We start from the raw sequence: 19143 nt of genomic DNA on the forward strand, positions 1-19143 counted from the left end.
TACATTTGGTAAGTACTAGAGTGAAAAAAAGTTTGTAGACTTGAAAGATCTATTACACAGCTGACAAAAATAAGGTCTAAGAACATTTTGCTAATGTTCCCATTAAGTTGTGTTTTCTGAACATTTAAAGGGGTCATATGATGCTATTTTAAAGATCATTATTTTGTGTATTTGGTGTAACAGAATATGTTGACATGCTTTAATGTTCAAAAAACACATTATTTTTCAAATACTGTACATTGTAGGTCCTCTATGCCCCGCCTCTCTCAAACACGTCATTTTCAACAAAGCCGAGAGTCAGCATCTGCAAATAACCTAGACAAGCCATAAAAGTTGGTAGCATAAAGTAAATCAGGTCATAAGTTCAGCTGTATGTGTTTGGATTATAGTGTCTCATTCGGTCATGTGGTTTGTTATTTGCAAGGGGAGCGGATTAGCTAAATTTGGCAGGCCTCGCGAGGAATGCATGTGCGATGCCGATGCCGAAAAGAGCATTAATCATCAAAGGCACAAGTGCAATAAACATATGTCTTTACGTAAGAGTTTATTTACAAACCAAAACTATGCAGAGAATATGTTTTTCTTGCTAATTGCATAGGCTTGCAAAATGCCAGATGTTTAGCATTGATTGCGAATGTTAACTGTTGCGTTGCGTTAAATGATCGACGACATGTCATTACCACAGTAAAACAGATTGTAATTATCTCATAGATGAATAAAAGGAGAGATAGGGATAGTGGTGGCAGCTAACAGCTAATCGCAGCGCAACACATGTTGTTTTCTCAGTGTTGATGGATGTATTTAGCATGCTATGCTAAAATGTTTCCTTGGCTAAGTGGAAACTGACATTATGTCATCTAAAGTTCAATAATTGTCAGAGATTCTTCACCTATCAGCTGTTTATTGCGGTCATGAACGCTCACAGGGCTTTAGCTTCACCCCACACAAGTATCTGATCTAGCGCTAATGCATAACAGAAGTACAGACCCTTTGAATACATTTGGTAAGTACTAGAGTGAAAAAAAGTTTGTAGACTTGAAAGATCTATTACACAGCTGACAAAAATAAGGTCTAAGAACATTTTGCTAATGTTCCCATTAAGTTGTGTTTTCTGAACATTTAAAGGGGTCATATGATGCTATTTTAAAGATCATTATTTTGTGTATTTGGTGTAACAGAATATGTTGACATGCTTTAATGTTCAAAAAATATCTCTTTGGATTTGAGACTTTAGTCTTTACAACTTTACAGATCTTCTTTATGCACCAAGAGCTTGTAACACTCCTAAGAGAAAGGAAAAATTGAAATCGCATCATATGACCCCTTTAAAACATATACCCCTGGTTTCACAGACGAGGCTTAAGGCTAGTCCAAGACTAAAATGCATGTTTGAGCGGTCTCAACTGAAAATGTCTTGCTCTTACATATCTTAAAATATGTCAGTGCCATTGTTCTGTCTCAAGATGCACACCTGAAAAGTTTTTTTATAAGGCATTTTTATAAAAGCTGCTTAAAAATCTTAATTTAACTACGTCCTAGTCCTGGCTTAAGCATCTGTGAAACCGGGCCTCAGTGTTTTCAATTGTTTTATTAATTTTTTTATTAATTATTTTATTTTGGTTATGCGAATGTTAACATTCCATTTTATAATTTTGTAAACATTATGGGAACATTACATTTTAATGTTCTTTTAACAAAATTAACATTTTCTTTTTTTAAACTTAAATGACCATCCAATTCAATGTTCGAAAAGAAAATGTTCAATTTACATAGTATAACGTTTTTGTGCTAACGTTTTAGGAACATTATTAAAAACCAGGTAACTCCCCAGCTAACAATAATATGTTCTATGAATGTTTTGCTAACAATGTTCTCAGAAGGTCCCGTTTTTTGAATGTTTCAAAAACATTTAATCCTAGTTATACGAAGTTTAAGAGAGCATGCAAACCTTATGCAAGTGTTATTTATGAATGTTCTGAAACAAGTAACATTAAAAAAAAAACATTATATGAACATCCAACTAAAACATAAGGTATAGAACGTTTATAAAAATGTTTTTGTGTTAACGTTTTGAGAACATTCCCTGATAGCACATGTACATCACGGAGACGTCTATTTGACATCTTACATCTGCAAGATCTATTGTGGAGTGTTTGCTCATCTGCAATACATCTATTGGCCGTTTCCTATCAGATGTCTTTAAGATGTTGATGTACACAGCAGATGCTTTCCAGATAAAAAGCTCTTTAACAGACATCTTGCAGACGTACGTGAGCTATCCGAGTTAGAAAAGACCAGCCAAGTAAACAAACATTCTCTAATGTAACTGGAAGAACGTTTGCTAACAAAACTTTGAGAGAACCTTGTCAGAACATTCTGAGAACGTTCCTTAACGTTTGACGGCTCATTTATTTTTAAAAGACAACGTTTCCAAGTTTGTTGTTCACTTGAATGCAAAGGACTTTGACAGTATCTTTAGATCTGTTTGTCGTGATCACAAGCAGTCATTAGTCACTGGCGTCTGGTGCTTTAAAAAGCTCTTACGTTTCCACTGTCTTGAATTATTCAAATATAAAGATGCAAAAGCATTTTCCTAGAACCAATAACCGCTCATGCAAAATTAAAGTCATTTGGGCTGTTGATACACACACAAACAGACAATTTAGAGACCATCTGTTTATTGAAACATCATAGAACATTTCTGCCCACACTGCATTGATAGGCTACTCAAAGCTATCAGAGTTTCTGGTATTGATTTTAGCAGTTCAAGTTTCTGGCGGAGAGCCAGAGACTGAATAGCGGCGATGAAGGAGGAACAGGATGGTGTGTCTCATCATCATCCTCCTCCTCCTCATCCTCACAGTCATGTGTGTATTTGAGCGGGGATGGAGGTGATGGGAGGTAGAGCTTGAGATCCGCGGATCGACAGACTGAAGGAATGCGCGCCGGACTTTCACACGTTCTCAGGTAAAAATTCTACGTTTTGAGTTCAAAATCTTAAGTCTTGATGTGCGTTTCGCTTTTGACGTTAGTTTAGGAACTAAACTTCGCAGAGGAGTTGCGTTTTCTTTGTTTGTTTGGATGTACTAGGCGGGAGTTTTACGCGTTGTGGATGCTAAACATTTCTGCCAAAAATATCTATTTTTGTAAACTTGTCAACCACAATAGCGTCAATGCCAAAACTAAGTCTACATTATTGAATATGTAAGTAACGTTAGTACAAAGTTTAAACGTTTTAGTCAGAAGTGTGAAAATTGACGTTCATCAGCGTTTGAACCACTTATTTTAATAGATATATCAACTGATATAAAACAACAAAACGTTTTTGTTGAATGCGCGCCGGACTTTCACACGTTCTCAGGTAAAATTCTACGTTTTGAGTTCAAAATCTTACGTCTTGATGTGCGTTTCGCTTTTGACTTTAGTTTAGGAACTAAACTTCGCAGAGGAGTTGCGTTTTCTTTGTTTGTTTGGATGTACTAGGCGGGAGTTTTACGCGTTGTGGATGCTAAACATTTCTGCCAAAAATATCTATTTTTGTAAACTTGTCAACCACAATAGCGTCAATGCCAAAACTAAGTCTACATTATTGAATATGTAAGTAACGTTAGTACAAAGTTTAAACGTTTTAGTCAGAAGTGTGAAAAATGACGTTCATCAGCGTTTGAACCACTTATTTTAATAGATATATCAACTGATATAAAACAACAAAACGTTTTTGTTTTTGTGAAAACGTTTTAAGAACATTGTTAAAGATCAGATAACTCCCACAGCTAACAAAAATATGTTCTAAGAACGTTTTGCTAACGTTCTATTAAGTTAGGAAGATGTTATTTATGAATGTTTTCAGAACGTTCAAACGTCCAGTTTAAAAAAATTTTTTTTATAATGAACGTTAAGGGAACATGCGTGTTCGCTTGACGTTTAGTAACATTTAAAGAACGTTACATGAATGTCCAACTAAAACGTTTTAGAAATAAAACGTTCCATGAATATAAGTAATTAAAATGAACAAAAAATATTATTAATCTAATTCAAATATGTGAGTAATTAATCCATAACATTGTGTCATATACAGTCATATTTGTGGAATATTTTGTATGTGGTATATAATTTTATGATATAAGCTACATATTTTAAATATTATTTTAATAGTAAGTTTGAGCTGCATTTGTGCATGGGTGAGAAAATTAGCCTTTTTTTACATAATACATTAAATATAGGCTACAAAAAGTACATATAAATGATTGAGTCCCCTTGCCTCGTAGTACTTTGTGTTTTTTAACCTGTTATCTAACATTTGATGCATTTCATAATAATCTATTCAAGCAACCCTCTACATTGCGAGTAAATCACTTCACTCTGGGCGACTAAATGATGTCTAATATTAGCCAATGGCTAATAAATTCTCCAGATTTTACTCGCCAGTGTGTGAGTTGGAGGCTAAGTATAAGTTTAGCACAGATATATTTTCACTCGCCGAACACTCTGACTGAGAGAGAATTGACGGAGAGAATTGACGCGCTACATGTAAACGATATTCTTTGTTGTTTTTTTCTTGTCAAAATAACAGCGTTCCTTTGGAAATCTTCAGCTATTAAGAACTTCCGCTTTCTCTGGTAGTGGGCGGAACTAATGCGCAAACGGCAATCTCATTGGCTGGCGCTCACCTATTATCGTCCCTGTTTTGATTTCAGTAAATCAGTTCGAGCGAAAGCACACAACCTGATTAATATTCATGAATTAATCCTTAGTGCGTTTTATATTGTTCTTACTAGTATAATTCGTATAATTATCTTATATTTTTCCCCAATTTTTTTTTACAGAAACACTGAATGACCAAAAAAGCACCACCACCAGTCCTAAATTCAGTTAAAATGACTAATATGTGACACACCAGTTTCAGGTCTTGGAGTCTCTACTAATGAGCTGATGACCTGAATCAGGTGTGTTTGATTAAGGAGACATGCAAAACGTGCAGTGTTGGAGTGCCTCCAGGACCAGGGTTGGGAACCACTGCTCTACGGCATAGAGGGTTGTCTAGGCCTGTCTCGTTTAATCTCTAGTTCTTCAGAAAACTCTCATGTTCTGGTGCATGAAAAACCCCCAGAAATCACTCATCCGAAGAAACTTCAATCAAACACATACATCTGAAAACAGCTCTTGAAGAGTTCCTGCACGAACCTTTATTTTCTATAAGAGTTTATACAATACAGAATCATGTAATGCTCTGATTATACAACAAAACAGCATACAGCCGTAATCATATTTAATAAATCATCTGTTTTGCCGATGTTTTACACTCCTGCATTTCCACACATGCAGCCAAATGCTGAAAACCTTAGATGTGGATGCACACGCATGCAAACCGGTCGCAGATTTCCCGGCCCACTCTCTGGCGCTGACATTCTCTAAGCTGATTTCTGGGCCTCATTTGATGGAATTCGATTAGGAGCGCGCCGTGGAAAGCTCTGTGTTTGGCTAATGAAGTTTGTTTTGGAATTACGCTGCTAAGAGAGATGCACAAACACCATCAGCAGCCTCAGGTTTCTGTACACTGGATCCTCATTAACGGCCATTACGAGTGTAAACGCCACCGAATGTATTCAGATGTTTAGGCTTTTGCCTGATGATTAATATCGCCACTTAAGGTATCAATCTGAATGCGTTTGTGGATGAAGACACTCATGTTTAATGGCCAAAGTGGAGTGGATCCACTTCACATTCCTTTGGGATGTATGTGTTTTTCACACACAAAAAAGATGTGGCTCAAAATATCCCTGAGTCTGGATGTTTTTATGCAGATGCACTGAACTTCTGCAAACGCAGTTCAGATCTTTACATTAGCATGCATTATTTTCAGTGTTAGCTTTAGCATGATGCAAAATGAAGCAATCAATGACACACATTAAAGTGAGTTTAAGGGATATTAATGAGGAGAGCGCCTGAAACCATCTTAATTGCATTAAAATCACTGTAACTCGTGGCCTCAATTGAAAGATTGACACTAATAAGCAAATAATGTTCAGTAAATAGTTGCATTTATTAATAATAATAATCAGAATAATAAAGTCTTTCATAGCACATATATATAATGTGCGGTCAGCTTTTAATGAATCTAATCCAATCAGAAGTCAGAATACAAAATATGCATGTATATTAAAGCAGTAAATAATGAGTAGCTGGGTATTAAAATCACATATATTGCTTTTGTAAAATATATCGATAAACAATTACATTTAATAATAATAATAACGATAATAAAAAACTATTAATAATAGGTCATTATATTATATTAATGGGAAAATGTTAGATAATAATAATAATAGGTTAATTAAACTACTTAATGGAAAACGTTATTTAATAATAATTATAATAATAATAATAAAAGGTTAGGCTAATTATATTATCTAATGAAAGATTATTTTCTAATGTAATTAAAATATTAAATTACAATTATTGTAATTATTAATATTGATAGTTTAGTTTAATTGCAAAAATTCAAGGATTTTTGTAATAATAATTATTATTGTTATTGGGTTACAGTAATTATATTAATGCAAGAATGATTTTACAGTATAAAAAAGTATAAAATAAGAATATGAAAAGATTAAATATAGTCATTATTTTTATTAATTATATCACTTACTGAAATAATAATAATTATTATTATTATTATTATTATTATTATTGGGTTAATGGAGGAATTGTTCATAATTACTATTATTATTATTGATTATTAAAAATAATTAAAAAATGATTTTAAAACTTTAATTTCAGCAAATGTTATGTTCGAGGATTGTTTATTGTTGGTATGATCTGACAGATCTGATTGTTCATCAGATATGTGACGTTTCCTCTTGACGTCAATGGCGGTTTGCTCTAAAACGCCGGCGGACACTACATGGGCACGTTTCGTCCATCACAGTCCATGTTTTAGTTTCTGTGTGCTGTCGAACGTCTGCTTAGAATGAAGCATTCTGTACTATTGCACAAGATGTTGGGAAAAAACACACGCAGGGATGTGACTCGTTTATTCCGTTTGCTAGCAAAACAATGTCTCAGAACCAAATGAGTCATCCGTTAGTGCACAATCCTGACGCCATAGATATGTATGCCACATTCGACCAACAGTAAAAATCAATGAGTTTTCCAAGATGCCACAACATTGCACAACACCGAAATGTATTTTCCCGAAGAATTGGAATAAACTTTCACAGGTTCGTGTTTTATCTGTATTAACTTGATATTACAGGTTTTTAAACTATGGAAACTTTTTAACATCATGTTAGCTAACGGCTTCTTCTTCTTGTATTGTTAGCTTAGCTATATCACCTGCTGAAGTCTGATGCAGATATAGATATTTATACATGCAAATGTAATAATAGACACACAGTCATCTTGCTGTCGAATGTTCACGCACCAGCTTTGACCACTCCAATATGGCGGACGACTTTCGTATAGCGACCCATCGAAACAGCGGCTAATAAGACATCTACCTATACACAGTGTTGGGGAAAGTTACTTTTAAAAGTAATGGATTACAATATCACATTACTCCCTAAAAAGTAACTAATTGTGTTACATAGTTACTTTTGTGGAAAGTAATGGTTTACTTACTTTTTCTCGTCCGCACTGGGCTTGCTTGTTTATTTTTAGTATAAAAAATGTTCTTCTTTTGGCAAACGTAAAAGCCCTTTCCAAAAGTATAATAAGCGTCAGGCTGAAGGAAATGTAAATTCACATCTGTACAGTAGAGGGCGCAGCTCAAACAAACCTTTCAGCTGTGCTGCCATTCTGGATTACATGAAGAGAAGTTAAACACTCTTCAACAATAAAAAAACATGAAACGCAAATGTTATCTGAAATCATGAATTGGATCATCGAAGGTCAGCAGCGAAGACACTGGTTAATAAAATGGGCTTAAATACATAAAGGATATTTGTGTTATTTAGCATATTATTATTGCAGGTTTGTGCCATTATTTAGAGTTTGCATTTCATTGTTTTTATTCATTTTAAAGAATACTGAATCTGTTTTTGTGCAAGTGAGATGAGTAAATGCATGTTCACATTTAGTCTAGAACTACAGGAACATGATGTTCACAGCGTACACAATTTACTCGAGATTTCTCTCAACATGCGGACAGGAGAGCTGTCAGTCAATAAATGGGAAAAAAGTAACTGGAATTTGAACTACTTATTTGAAAATTAAAAAGTAAATTAATAAGTAATGCATTACTTTAACTAGTTACTTGAAAAAATAATCTGATTACTCATGAAAAAGTAATCTGATTACTCTTTAAAAAGTAATCTGATCACTCATTAAAAAGTAATCTGATTACGTATAAAGCAATCTGATTACTCTTGAAAAACAATCTGATTACTCTCTAAAAAGTAATCAGATTACTTGCAAAAAGTAAACTGATTACACATTAAAAAGTAATCTGATTAAGTATAAAGTGATCTGATTACTCGTGAAATAATATCCGATTACTCGTTAAAAAATTATCTGATTACTCATAAAAAATAATTTGATTACTCGTTAAAAAGTAATCTGATTACCTATAAAGTAATCTCATTACTCTTGAAAAACATTAATCTGATTACTCTCTAAAAAGTAATCAGATTACTTGCCAAAATGTAATCTGATTATTCATTAAAAATAATCAGATTAAGTATAAAGTGATCTGATTACTCGCGAAAAAAATTTGATTACTCGTAAAAAAATGTAATCTGATTACACGTCACTTGTAATGATTTACCCCCAACACTGCCTATATATATCTATGTGCTTCGCAACATTTCTTAAGCATTTCCATTGTTTTTTCTCCATCGCAGGTTCACAGAATGAAATAAACCCATCTTCAGCAGTCACCATCATGGTTTCCTTGCTGGTCGCCATCGACAAAACGTCGGCGCCGAGCAACGTGACTCCGCTTTGCTTCTCCATCAACAGCCCGCCTTTCAGACACAACCACACCATCGCCTCGGCGTACTTCTCGGCGGTCTTCAGCGGCCTCGGCTTGAGCTCCAACCTCTTCGCTTTGGTGGTTCTGGCCAAGACCTTCCACCACACCAAGAGCCGCTCGCGCTCCTCCTTCCTGCTCTTCCTCGGAGGGTTGGTGTTCACCGACTTCATGGGACTGTTGGTCACCGGGTCCATCGTGGTGTCCTTCCACATTACGCACTTCAACTGGCGCCAACTGGACCCTCATTGCCACTTCTGCAACTTCATGGGCATGTCGATGGTCTTCTACGGCCTTTGCCCGCTGCTTCTCGGCGCCACGATGGCCGTGGAGCGATTCGTAGGCATCAACCGACCCTTCGCCCGCTCCACCGCCATGTCCAACAGCAGAGCGTGTTCGACGGTGGCCATGGTTTGGGTCACGGCCGGCTGCATCAGTCTCCTACCGTTGGCCGGATTGGGAAGCTACCATCTCCAGATCCCCGGTTCCTGGTGCTTCCTCAACATCAGCTCCAGACCGCTGGATATGACCTTCAGTTTGATCTTCTCGCTCGTGGGTTTGCTGTCGCTGGCCATGTCGTTCCTGCTCAACACAGTGAGCGTCGTCACCCTACTGAGGGTGTGCTGCGGACAGGGCAGCGCTCAACGGAGACGAGACTACGAAGTGGAGATGATGGTGCAGCTGATTCTGATCATGACTATCGCCTCTGTCTGCTGGTGCCCTCTACTGGTGAGTGATTAAACTACATAGACAACTGATAAATACTAAGTGTGTTGGCCAACTGATCAAAATGAGCTGTTTCCAAAACCTAGTAAGATGCCTACAAAGTAGGCAACATCGTAACCAAGAAGGAATCCTGTAGAGGAGTATTACGGGTTCAGTTAAGCTAAATCGACAGCGTTTGTGGCAAAATGTTGAAAAAGTAACTTTCACTTCCCCTCCTTTAAAAAAATAATAACGTACAACTTGTGAAATAAAGCGGAATATTTACAGTTTTTTATTATAAATAATCACATATTACTTAAATGTCCAGTAAGTAATATAATTACCCAAACCCAATAATCATCATCATCATTATCTTAACCCTAACTATTATTATAAAATGGCATTCCATAATTAAACTAACCTATTAATACAATATTTATAAAATTACTTCAACTAATAATTTTACAAAATTAATAACAATAATAATAACAACAATTATTATTATTTTTAAAATAAAAGTAAAATTATATATATATATATATTTGTATTATTTTGATACTGCCAAAACATTCTTGCATTAAGTAATATAATTAAACCAACCCATTAATAGCAATAATTATAAAATAATTAATAATTAATATTAATAAAATAAGTATAATAGATAATAATAATGATTATTATTACTATAGGTTTTTTAAATATCTTTATTATTTTTAGTATTTTGCTACTGCCAAAACATTCTTGTAGTAAGTAATATAATCAACATAACCCAATAATAATAATAATTATTATTATTGTTATTATACAAATATTCTTTAATTAAGTAATATAATTAAGCTAACCTATTTATAATAATAATTATAAAATTGTTTAAAATAATAATCGTAATAATAATAATAATAATAAAATATATTAAAAATAAATTACATACAACTAACAATAGAAGTGAATGGGACTGATCTGTAAACATCAAAAGACTCACTATTTTAACAGTTTAGCCAAAAGATGTAAGCAATATACATGCCAACATAATTTTAACATTGAAAAATGATTTACTAACCATTTTTGTGCAGTTCTATATTGAAATTAGAATAAATGATACATAAACAGCTTGACAGTTGATTCCAGTAGAGTTTTGATGTTAGCATATGGCTAAGCTAACACTCTAATAAGCATAAAAATACATATCACATGCAATTATTGAGTAAAATACTGCCTTACATTTAACTATTTTATAGTGACACCTTTCAGTAACTCGTCCACCATTTTCAGGTTGTTTCTCGTTAAGCTCAGCGCAATGCATTCTGGGATGAGTCATTGAAGTTTGGCTTTAAAGCAGCACCTACGTAGGCAGCTTACTAGGTTTGGAACAGTCTCAAGTCCACTAAAAAGGTAAAACGCCTCCTGTATGTGCACATGTCAGACTTTAGTTCGTATCAGATTCAAACAAGCCCCGTTTCAGATCCAGATGTCGCGAACATCTGGTTTGTACTCGCAGTGTGACGTTACAAGAATTGCTTTCTGTAATCGTCCGAATCGGTTATAATTGTCCGTGACGCTGCTTGTTTTCGGTCTCGTTTATTGTAATGCAGAAACATTGCTGTGCGACGCAGGTGCGCTACTGATGGCGAGACCAGACGCTTTGCTCGTCGAATAACACGTTCAGAGTTTCTCACGCGGGAAGAGTTCTGCCAGTCGAGGAACGTGAAGGAGTCGTGTGAGAACTGCTGATAAGACTCATGGGAAAGAGCCATTTCCTGTTGAAGGGAAGAACAGGAAGTCCTCAGCAACAAACACACACTTCCTATTTCTAACAAAACTCAAAGTCATCGCTAGCCAATCGTCTGCTAAATGAACTACAACTGTGTGTTTCTTCAGACTGTGGGCACTTTTATACTTTTATATGGCAGGGATTGTTTTTAAACCTTTTTTGCTCTATGAAGAGCAAAAAACTATATTATGAATCATTGAAGCTTTCTTAGATTTTTTTTAAATAAAATACCTTTTTATGTGTAGATTTTATTTATTTTTTTCTTTTCCAAAAACTAAAATATGAAAAGCCATCACAGAAATGAAAGAATTTAAAATAAATTTAAAAAAATAAATTTGTTATATACATATATATATTATAATTATTATTAATTATTATATAACATGAACATGAGATATATATATATATATATAGTATTAATATTTAAAAATTCTTTTAAAATTGAGTTCATTTTTGTAATATATTTCTATTTAAATAAAATCAGATGTTATAAAGATTTATCATATATAGATTTTTTCTTTGTATATTCAACACCCAAAGAAATACTATCTAAATTAAATTAAAATTGAATTTATTTTTGAAATATGATATAAAATATTCACAAGTATTCATTTTTTTTTACAAAAGTTTCTAATTACATTTAATTATTCCATTTATTTGTATTATTATTTGTCAAATGTTTAAATTTTAATCCATAAATATTTACATATTTATGTTTATTTAAATTGTATTTTAATTAATTAACACAAAATATTATTAAATGTCCTCATTTGTAAGTCGCTTTGGATAAAAACATCTGCTAAATGACTAAATGTATTTCTTTTTATATTATAATATGTCATATTTTTGTAATATAATATTTTTGTTATGTTAATGTTAAAAACATATTAATGCATGATAGAAAATAAATGTATAATATTAATCTATGTTGTGATAAATGTTTATAAATAAATATAGTATTTATATTACATTATATTATTTTATTTGTATTATATATTTTATATTTATTTTATTTAATAAAACAAACACAAGCAAACATAAGCATAATATGCATATTATTAATGTACATAAAGATATTTTAATGACTTATAAGGTTATAGTAAGTACCTTAGTGCCTTAAGTAATAAGGTTCCCGCATTGTTTTGTAGCATTAATTGTTACAGAAGTTATGGTATTTTGGCAGAAACTGTACACACCATGGTAAATGTTCCACCAAATGCACTGTGTTTATTTGTGTGTGTGAGCATGTGTATTATGTCAAGTGAACACTCAGCAAAGGTCAGTGATTCAGTACTACTTCACTACTTTTATCGGTGTATTCACTTTATTACAGCTAAGTGTTTATGTTAACAACAAACCCATTTGTTATCTTGCAGCTATTTGGAAAAATATCCAGAAAGGTCATGTGATATTTCACCAGTTTCATCCTAAAAAAAAAACGTTCTAGCGTCCAAATGAGAAGCTGCTGTTGGCCTCACATGGCTCATTTTATTTCCAGTATCTTTCTTTGTTTTGCTTTTATTTTTCACAATAATGAGGTAAATGTTAACCCTAAAATTCAAAGAAAAAATTGAAATTATATTTATTTTATTATTTTTATGACCATTAAGCATGATAATTAAACTCATTTCCCACTCATTTTTTATTTATTTTAATGTATTTTGTTTAAATTAATTGAAACATTGCTATAAATTAAATAATAAAGTATAAATTGAACACAGGACAACAAATACTAGAACTGCACAGCGGAAATTAAAATATTTGATTAATCAAGTCTGAATGGGCTTACATTTTTTACACAAACAATAACTTCCAATTTCTTTCTTTTGATTTTGGGGTGAAATATGACCTAAACATGTTCCTGACAGATTTCTTGATTCACTCCAAAAATGAAGGAGAGATGTGAAAATCATTTCTTTTCACATCTGTATATTATTTTTGGGGGGTGAATATATTTAGTATCGACATTATGCAAGTAAATACGTTCCTGGAAATTGCCTCCAACATTCCCAGATGTTACATTCTGGTTATTCTCATTGCAAAAATCCATTGGTTTTCGTAAACATTTCGAAATGACAAAGCCCATAGCGACGGCAATGTTTGTGCCGTAGTGATTGTGTTTATCTCATTGACTGACTCAAGTGGAGTTCAAGCGTTGGCTCGCGCTCGGCGTTCCTCTCATCACTCTCGTTATTTTTCCTCTCAACAGGTGTTTATTGCGCAGACTGTGCTGTCGGGCAGCGAGCTCGACGTTCGCCACCTGCTTCTCTGGCTTCGGTTTGCGACGGGGAACCAGGTCCTGGATCCCTGGGTCTACATCCTATTCCGACGTGCCATACTGAAGCGCATGGCTCCCAAGATGGACTGGTCCCGTGGCTCCATCGTCAGCCTCTATCCGACCATCTCGACGTCCTTCCGCAAGCTCACACGCGCCTCTCTCGGAGGAACGATTGAACGTTTGGATCATATTCGGCTGAATCCAGACAAAGCCAGAAAAGAGGATATGCCTCTACATGTGTTGGACGCCACTGTGGCATCTAGTTCCATTTAGCAGCCAAGACTAGCATTTACTTTGTACTTCATTAATGATTCGATGTCTAACGTGGCGCCCAATGTAGGGCGTGACCCACCTTTTGAACACTTTTGTTGGTGCATTGCTTTTCGGAGAGTTGCTGACGGCCGGCCTGGCCAAGAAAGTCTAGTCGGACACGCTCACGAAGCGTATATTTGAGCTCTCAAGACGTGGCGAACTCACGTGAACTTGGAGAGCGAACCTGTTGAGGAAAACGTACTGTAGGAACTTGAATGGGAAAGTGGGCGAGGCTCGGTTTTTCCAGTTGGCCGGTGATTGGATAAGGAAAAGTGATGGGTGGTTGGAGGAGAGGGGTTGGAAAATAAGTGTGTTTGGTGATGTCGTTTTGGGGGTGGAGCCTTTGCACAATAGTACACCCATTATAGTTTATTTCGCTCACTTTTTCATCAGTTCCTGGAGTTTTTCACATACATTTACCATTCAAATCTTCGTTAAAGAGTTTAACCAATCCATGAACCAAAGCAATCAGCTACGAGGTGGATCACAACATTGCAAACTCTGATTTAAAGCAAAAAAAGTATTTAAAAATAGGACAAAAAGGCAATAATGTGAACTTAATGGCTTTAATAAAAAAACTTGCAGTAGAAACTTGAAGGCTTGAGTGGGAAAGTGGGTGGGGCTTGAATTTTGCCAGTGAAAAGTGACATTTGGTTGGAGGGGGAGGGGTTGAAAAATAAGTGTTTGATGATGTCATTTTGGGGGCGGAGCCTTTGCACAATACTGTCTGCCCACTTTTTCAGCAGTTCCTCAAGTTTTTTCCAATTCATTTCCCATTCAAGTCTTCGTTAAATAGATAACCCCAACCATGAACCAAACCAGCCAACAACAAGGAAATGATGTCATTTTGGAGGTGGAGCCTTTGCACAATAGCTCCCGCCCACTTTCAGCGGTTCCTGGAGTGTTGTTTCCAGAGGGATTTTTAAAAGAGTTAAAAGCAATGAACCAAACCAACCAACTAGGAGGTAAATCACAAAATTATCTCTCATTTAAAGCAAAAATGTATTTAAAAATCTGATAAAAAGACAAGACTGTATACTCAAAGGCTACAATGAAAACATACAGTAGAAAAGTGCAGACTGGGCTCGATTTGGGACGACTGGGCAGTTTTGGCTCGCTTCCCAGACAAACACCCTCCTTTTCCTTTCTGATAAAAGACTTTGAGGACCACACACTTGGATAAAATGGCAGGCAACTTTCACCACAAAAGCGATTCTGGTTTATTTCTGCTGTTGTCATGGAACATTTTTGTCTTTTGAGGAATTAAACAAGTATTATTACCAGCACAAATTTGGCTATTCTTGTGTGAGGCGACACAAGGTTAGCATCAAATGCTGTCAGAGTGAATAATCTGTTTTGATCTCCGTTTTGATATCGCATGTAAACCCGAGCATTGCTGCATAAAAATCATTGTTCAACCCTCTTGTGTTTGGATTGCTTCGGCCAATTGTTCTCTTAAGTATTTGCATCTTTGGTTGAGATCATTTTTGGCAAGCAGCGTCGCTAAGACCTAGCGCTCACTGCGAACAGAATCTTATTAGCTAGTTACACTTAAGACAGTTTCTTGTGTGTAAACAACATGGATTTATGGTCATTTTTAATTATAGAGCTGTTTGGCCAACAGTTCCATGTTTTGACTTGCGACAAAAAAAACATGACTTGGACTCCGTGAACGTCTGGTGTCTGCGACTTCTCAATAGCATTCACACAAAAGTTGGCTACAAACAAGGGGTTTTTGTTCGCAGACCGTAATCATGATGATAAGCTTCTGTCTTGTAGTGTGCGCTTGGCTAACAGGAAAACAATTAAGGATCAGTAATGTCAACTAGATTCATATCGGCTTCTCCGTTCTGCAATAATTTCACGGCTACGACTGCTAATGCTAAATAAGCATTAGCATGACTAGCTGCAAATAAACCATATTAAATTATTAAAATGAGTACCTTCGGTAATATGCTGTTTTTGAGAGTGGGAAAGTGGGCGGGGCTTGATTTGATCAGTTAGCCAGTGATTGGATGATGAAGAGACAGTTGGTTGGAGGGTGAGGGGTTAAAATATGGGGCGGAGCCTTTGTACAATATGCTCTGCCCATTTTTCAGTAGTTCCTGGAGTTTTTCCCATTCCTTTTGCCCATAAATGTCTTCGTTAAAGAGTTAAGAGCCACAATCAAACCAACAAGCTACGAGGTAAATCACAAATCTCGGATTTGAAACAAAAAAGTACTGGAAAATTGGACAAAAAGACAAAGATAAAAAATAGTTTACTTTGAAGTACTACAATCCCATGAAGGATTACGAATGACTTAATCGAATTAGAAACAATGGCGAAATAGAAAACGATTTAAGATCAGATTTGATTGATTTATATAGATTGTCTATATAGAAATAACATATTGTACATTTTATTGCGAAATGTGTGTGTGTGTGTACACAAATATTTAAGTAGTTCGAGAGTATAGAGAGGTTGCCATTCATGAGTTGGGGGAGCTCTTTTTGTGTTATTTACTTGTTGCCATTCTCTGATTGGTGGAATTTTTCTGCAGAATCATGGGTAATGTAGTTTGTTCACCAGGAATTCTGCTGTTTAACATGATTTTTTATTTTTTTTTGAAAAATAAGTTGAAATAAAAAGTTCAAATGAAGTGGATATACCATTGAATAACGACCGCGTAGCTCACAGTAGTTTTGTCTGTAACGTTTACCAAAAAAAAAAAAAAAAAAAAATTCCTTTATGGAGAAAATGAATGGGATTTTTACTTCTGGACTCTATAAGACCAAAAATTTGTTTTAACAACGTAAATAGTGTCAATTTTGATTTCACGTTGACTAAAGGAAATTTGTGAGCCATTTGTTGCTCTCTTTGTTGTGTATGAAGTGTGAATGTACAAAAAGTCCATTTGTGGTATGTTTTTAATCTTTGCACATATTTAAATATGTCACATCAGGTCATCTAAAAGGATTGTAAAACAGGATATACAATACGCAAACACATTTAGTAGATTTTTAAGTTAAATACACATTGGATGTGCATAGAATTTATTAAATATTTATTATTCATATATACACAAGTTAAATCGTGTCACAAGATCTGTCATTAATCGTAAACGATCATTCATTTCACCAGTAACACAATGTATTTATACATAACACAACAGACATCAAAACAAACAAAGGCTAGTCTAAGCTAAGCTAACATATACTAGTTCATAATACGTTCTAAAAGTCAAAGTTATCTTGTAAAACACTTAAAAGATTGGTTTATATCCTAGTTAGCTATACACATTGGTGGGAAATACAGTTTGACCTACTGCATACTGCTTTACACACTTGACGTTTGCGTTAGCATGCCGATTAGCCGCTAATACCTTGACGTTCTCCTTCCTCAGGATAAAGGTGGGAATTGGGAGGATTGTGTATATGAAAACAGATGACAGACGTCACAAATCAAGCTTGAATGTCTCTCAGATGTCTGACGTACTCTGAAAAACACAGACGAGGAAAAGCATGTGCTGGTGTGAGATAGCGTTAGCGTGTAGCGTCTGACCATTAGCTTCTAATGGTGTTCGTCCGGCGTCAGGAATAAAGACCTGCTAATGGTTTTCTGTAAGTGTGTGTGTTTGAGAGCTGCCCGTAAATAAACTCCTCCTGAGATGACCTGCTTTATGTGTTTTCTGCGTGCTTTCCGTACACAAATATAATCTAGATCAACAAATATCAGTCATGAAACGAGGGCTGGACGTTTCGTTAGTCAGCGTGGACCAGTTAGCTCATGCTGGTAGATTGCATAACTACGTGTGATTCTTAAAAAGCATCATCCATTGACAGTCATTCAAAAGTAACTATGTATCGGGATTAATTAAATTGCAAGAAAAATATTAATAATTCATTATTTTTTTATATACTTTTGTAGTGTTTATTCATTTTTTTAATTCGATTTTATTTGTATATTTTCATTTTTTATATATATAATTTTGGATTTAATAATTTTGTTGTGCTTTTGTCATATTTAATTTTTTTTATATATATTTCTCTATTGTTCCAGAGTTTATAGTTGTTTTTATTTGGTTGCCAGCGCAACAGTTTTTCAAATTATTTTGCATGTTTTTCATCTAATATTTATATTCTATTTTATTTCAGTTACTGAAAATGTTTAATATTTTAAATAAATTTGCTATGTATTACCAAGAAATAAACAGCGATTCATTATCTAAATACACGTACTTTTTTCTGATATATGAAAACTGACACACATTTTGATCAAATGCAAATGAATCGTTAAAGGAATAATCAGAAAAAAATAATAAATTAGATTGTTTTCAAAATCTATATGGAAACGAGCGTAGATAAAAGAATATAAAAATACTATTAAATAATATGTATTAATATTATAATAATTATTAATATTAATAATATTTAATATTTTTCTATCGATTTTTTTTATATTTGATTTTGTATATTTGCAAAACTAGCATATGTAATTCCTAAATTTAGCTATGTAAATAAAAAATATCAATAAAAATGTACCAAAATGATACCTATGAAAACAAATTTGACTACAGTACCAACACCTTTTTCCCTACAAAATATCTTTGTCACGCATTACCTCTAAATGCGTCTGTTCTTCACGTCTCCTCCCATAGCGCCCCAAACGTCAAACAGAAAGACGTCAGGAAAACCGAAGTCACCCAGAACGGAGTCGAGCGCCTCGGCGAAATCATCCGGGTTCTTCTTGTTCCTCCCGGCTTCCACGATGGTAGTCGCTGTAAGACACGAATGAGATACAAAATCAGAAATGTAACATTGCTCAGCAATGGATGCTCTGCAGTGAATGGGTGCCGTCAGAATGAGAGTCTGATAAAAACATCACAATAATCCACACCACTCCAGTCCATCAGTTAACATCTGGAGATTGCACAAAAAAACAAATCCATCGAGAAAATACGAGTCCATAATCAAGTGCTTGATCTGTGCAGATTTCTCTCCTGATTCAGACCAGACCACTTTTTCACTGGAGGAAGCGTTATTATGGATAGTATTTTAGTTAAAAACATCTTGTTTCAGCTTTTGTCTTCTCCAGCTGTTAACTGATGGACTGGAGTGCTGTGGATTA

The 19143-nt window shown here is 34.7% G+C and overlaps 1 protein-coding gene and 1 long non-coding RNA gene across 2 annotated transcripts in view; one reads left to right on the forward strand and one right to left on the reverse strand.

Annotated features, from left to right (window-relative positions):
- Window positions 1-2875: 2875 nt before the first annotated feature.
- tbxa2r (thromboxane A2 receptor) lies at window positions 2876-15452 on the forward strand. Its single transcript, XM_016523841.1, has 3 exons — window positions 2876-2967; window positions 8841-9697; window positions 13654-15452. The coding sequence occupies exons 2-3, from the start codon at window positions 8882-8884 to the stop codon at window positions 13993-13995; spliced, it is 1158 nt and encodes a 385-aa protein (XP_016379327.1). The 5' UTR covers window positions 2876-2967; window positions 8841-8881; the 3' UTR covers window positions 13996-15452.
- A 1362-nt stretch (window positions 15453-16814) lies between these two features.
- The window catches only part of LOC107717156 (uncharacterized), a 3915-nt gene continuing 1586 nt past the window's right edge, over window positions 16815-19143 (reverse strand). The window contains exons 2-3 of the long non-coding RNA XR_001637289.1: window positions 18637-18793; window positions 16815-17512 (exon numbers count right to left, since the gene is read on the reverse strand). This is a non-coding gene — a long non-coding RNA (uncharacterized LOC107717156). The remainder of the gene's footprint in view (window positions 17513-18636; window positions 18794-19143) is intronic.

This window comes from Sinocyclocheilus rhinocerous, unplaced genomic scaffold (assembly GCF_001515625.1).
Source record: "Sinocyclocheilus rhinocerous isolate Xijiao unplaced genomic scaffold, SAMN03320098_v1.1 scaffold1351, whole genome shotgun sequence".
Lineage (NCBI taxonomy): Eukaryota > Metazoa > Chordata > Actinopteri > Cypriniformes > Cyprinidae > Sinocyclocheilus > Sinocyclocheilus rhinocerous.

What these genes read in the sequence shown, in the direction of transcription:
- tbxa2r (XM_016523841.1), top strand. Translation starts at nt 8,882, where the DNA reads ATGGTTTCCTTGCTGGTCGCCATCGACAAAACGTCGGCGCCGAGCAAC. An exon ending in TCTGCTGGTGCCCTCTACTG is followed by an intron (nt 9,698 to 13,653) that starts GTGAGTGATTAA and finishes TCCTCTCAACAG; the next exon opens with GTGTTTATTGCGCAGACTGT.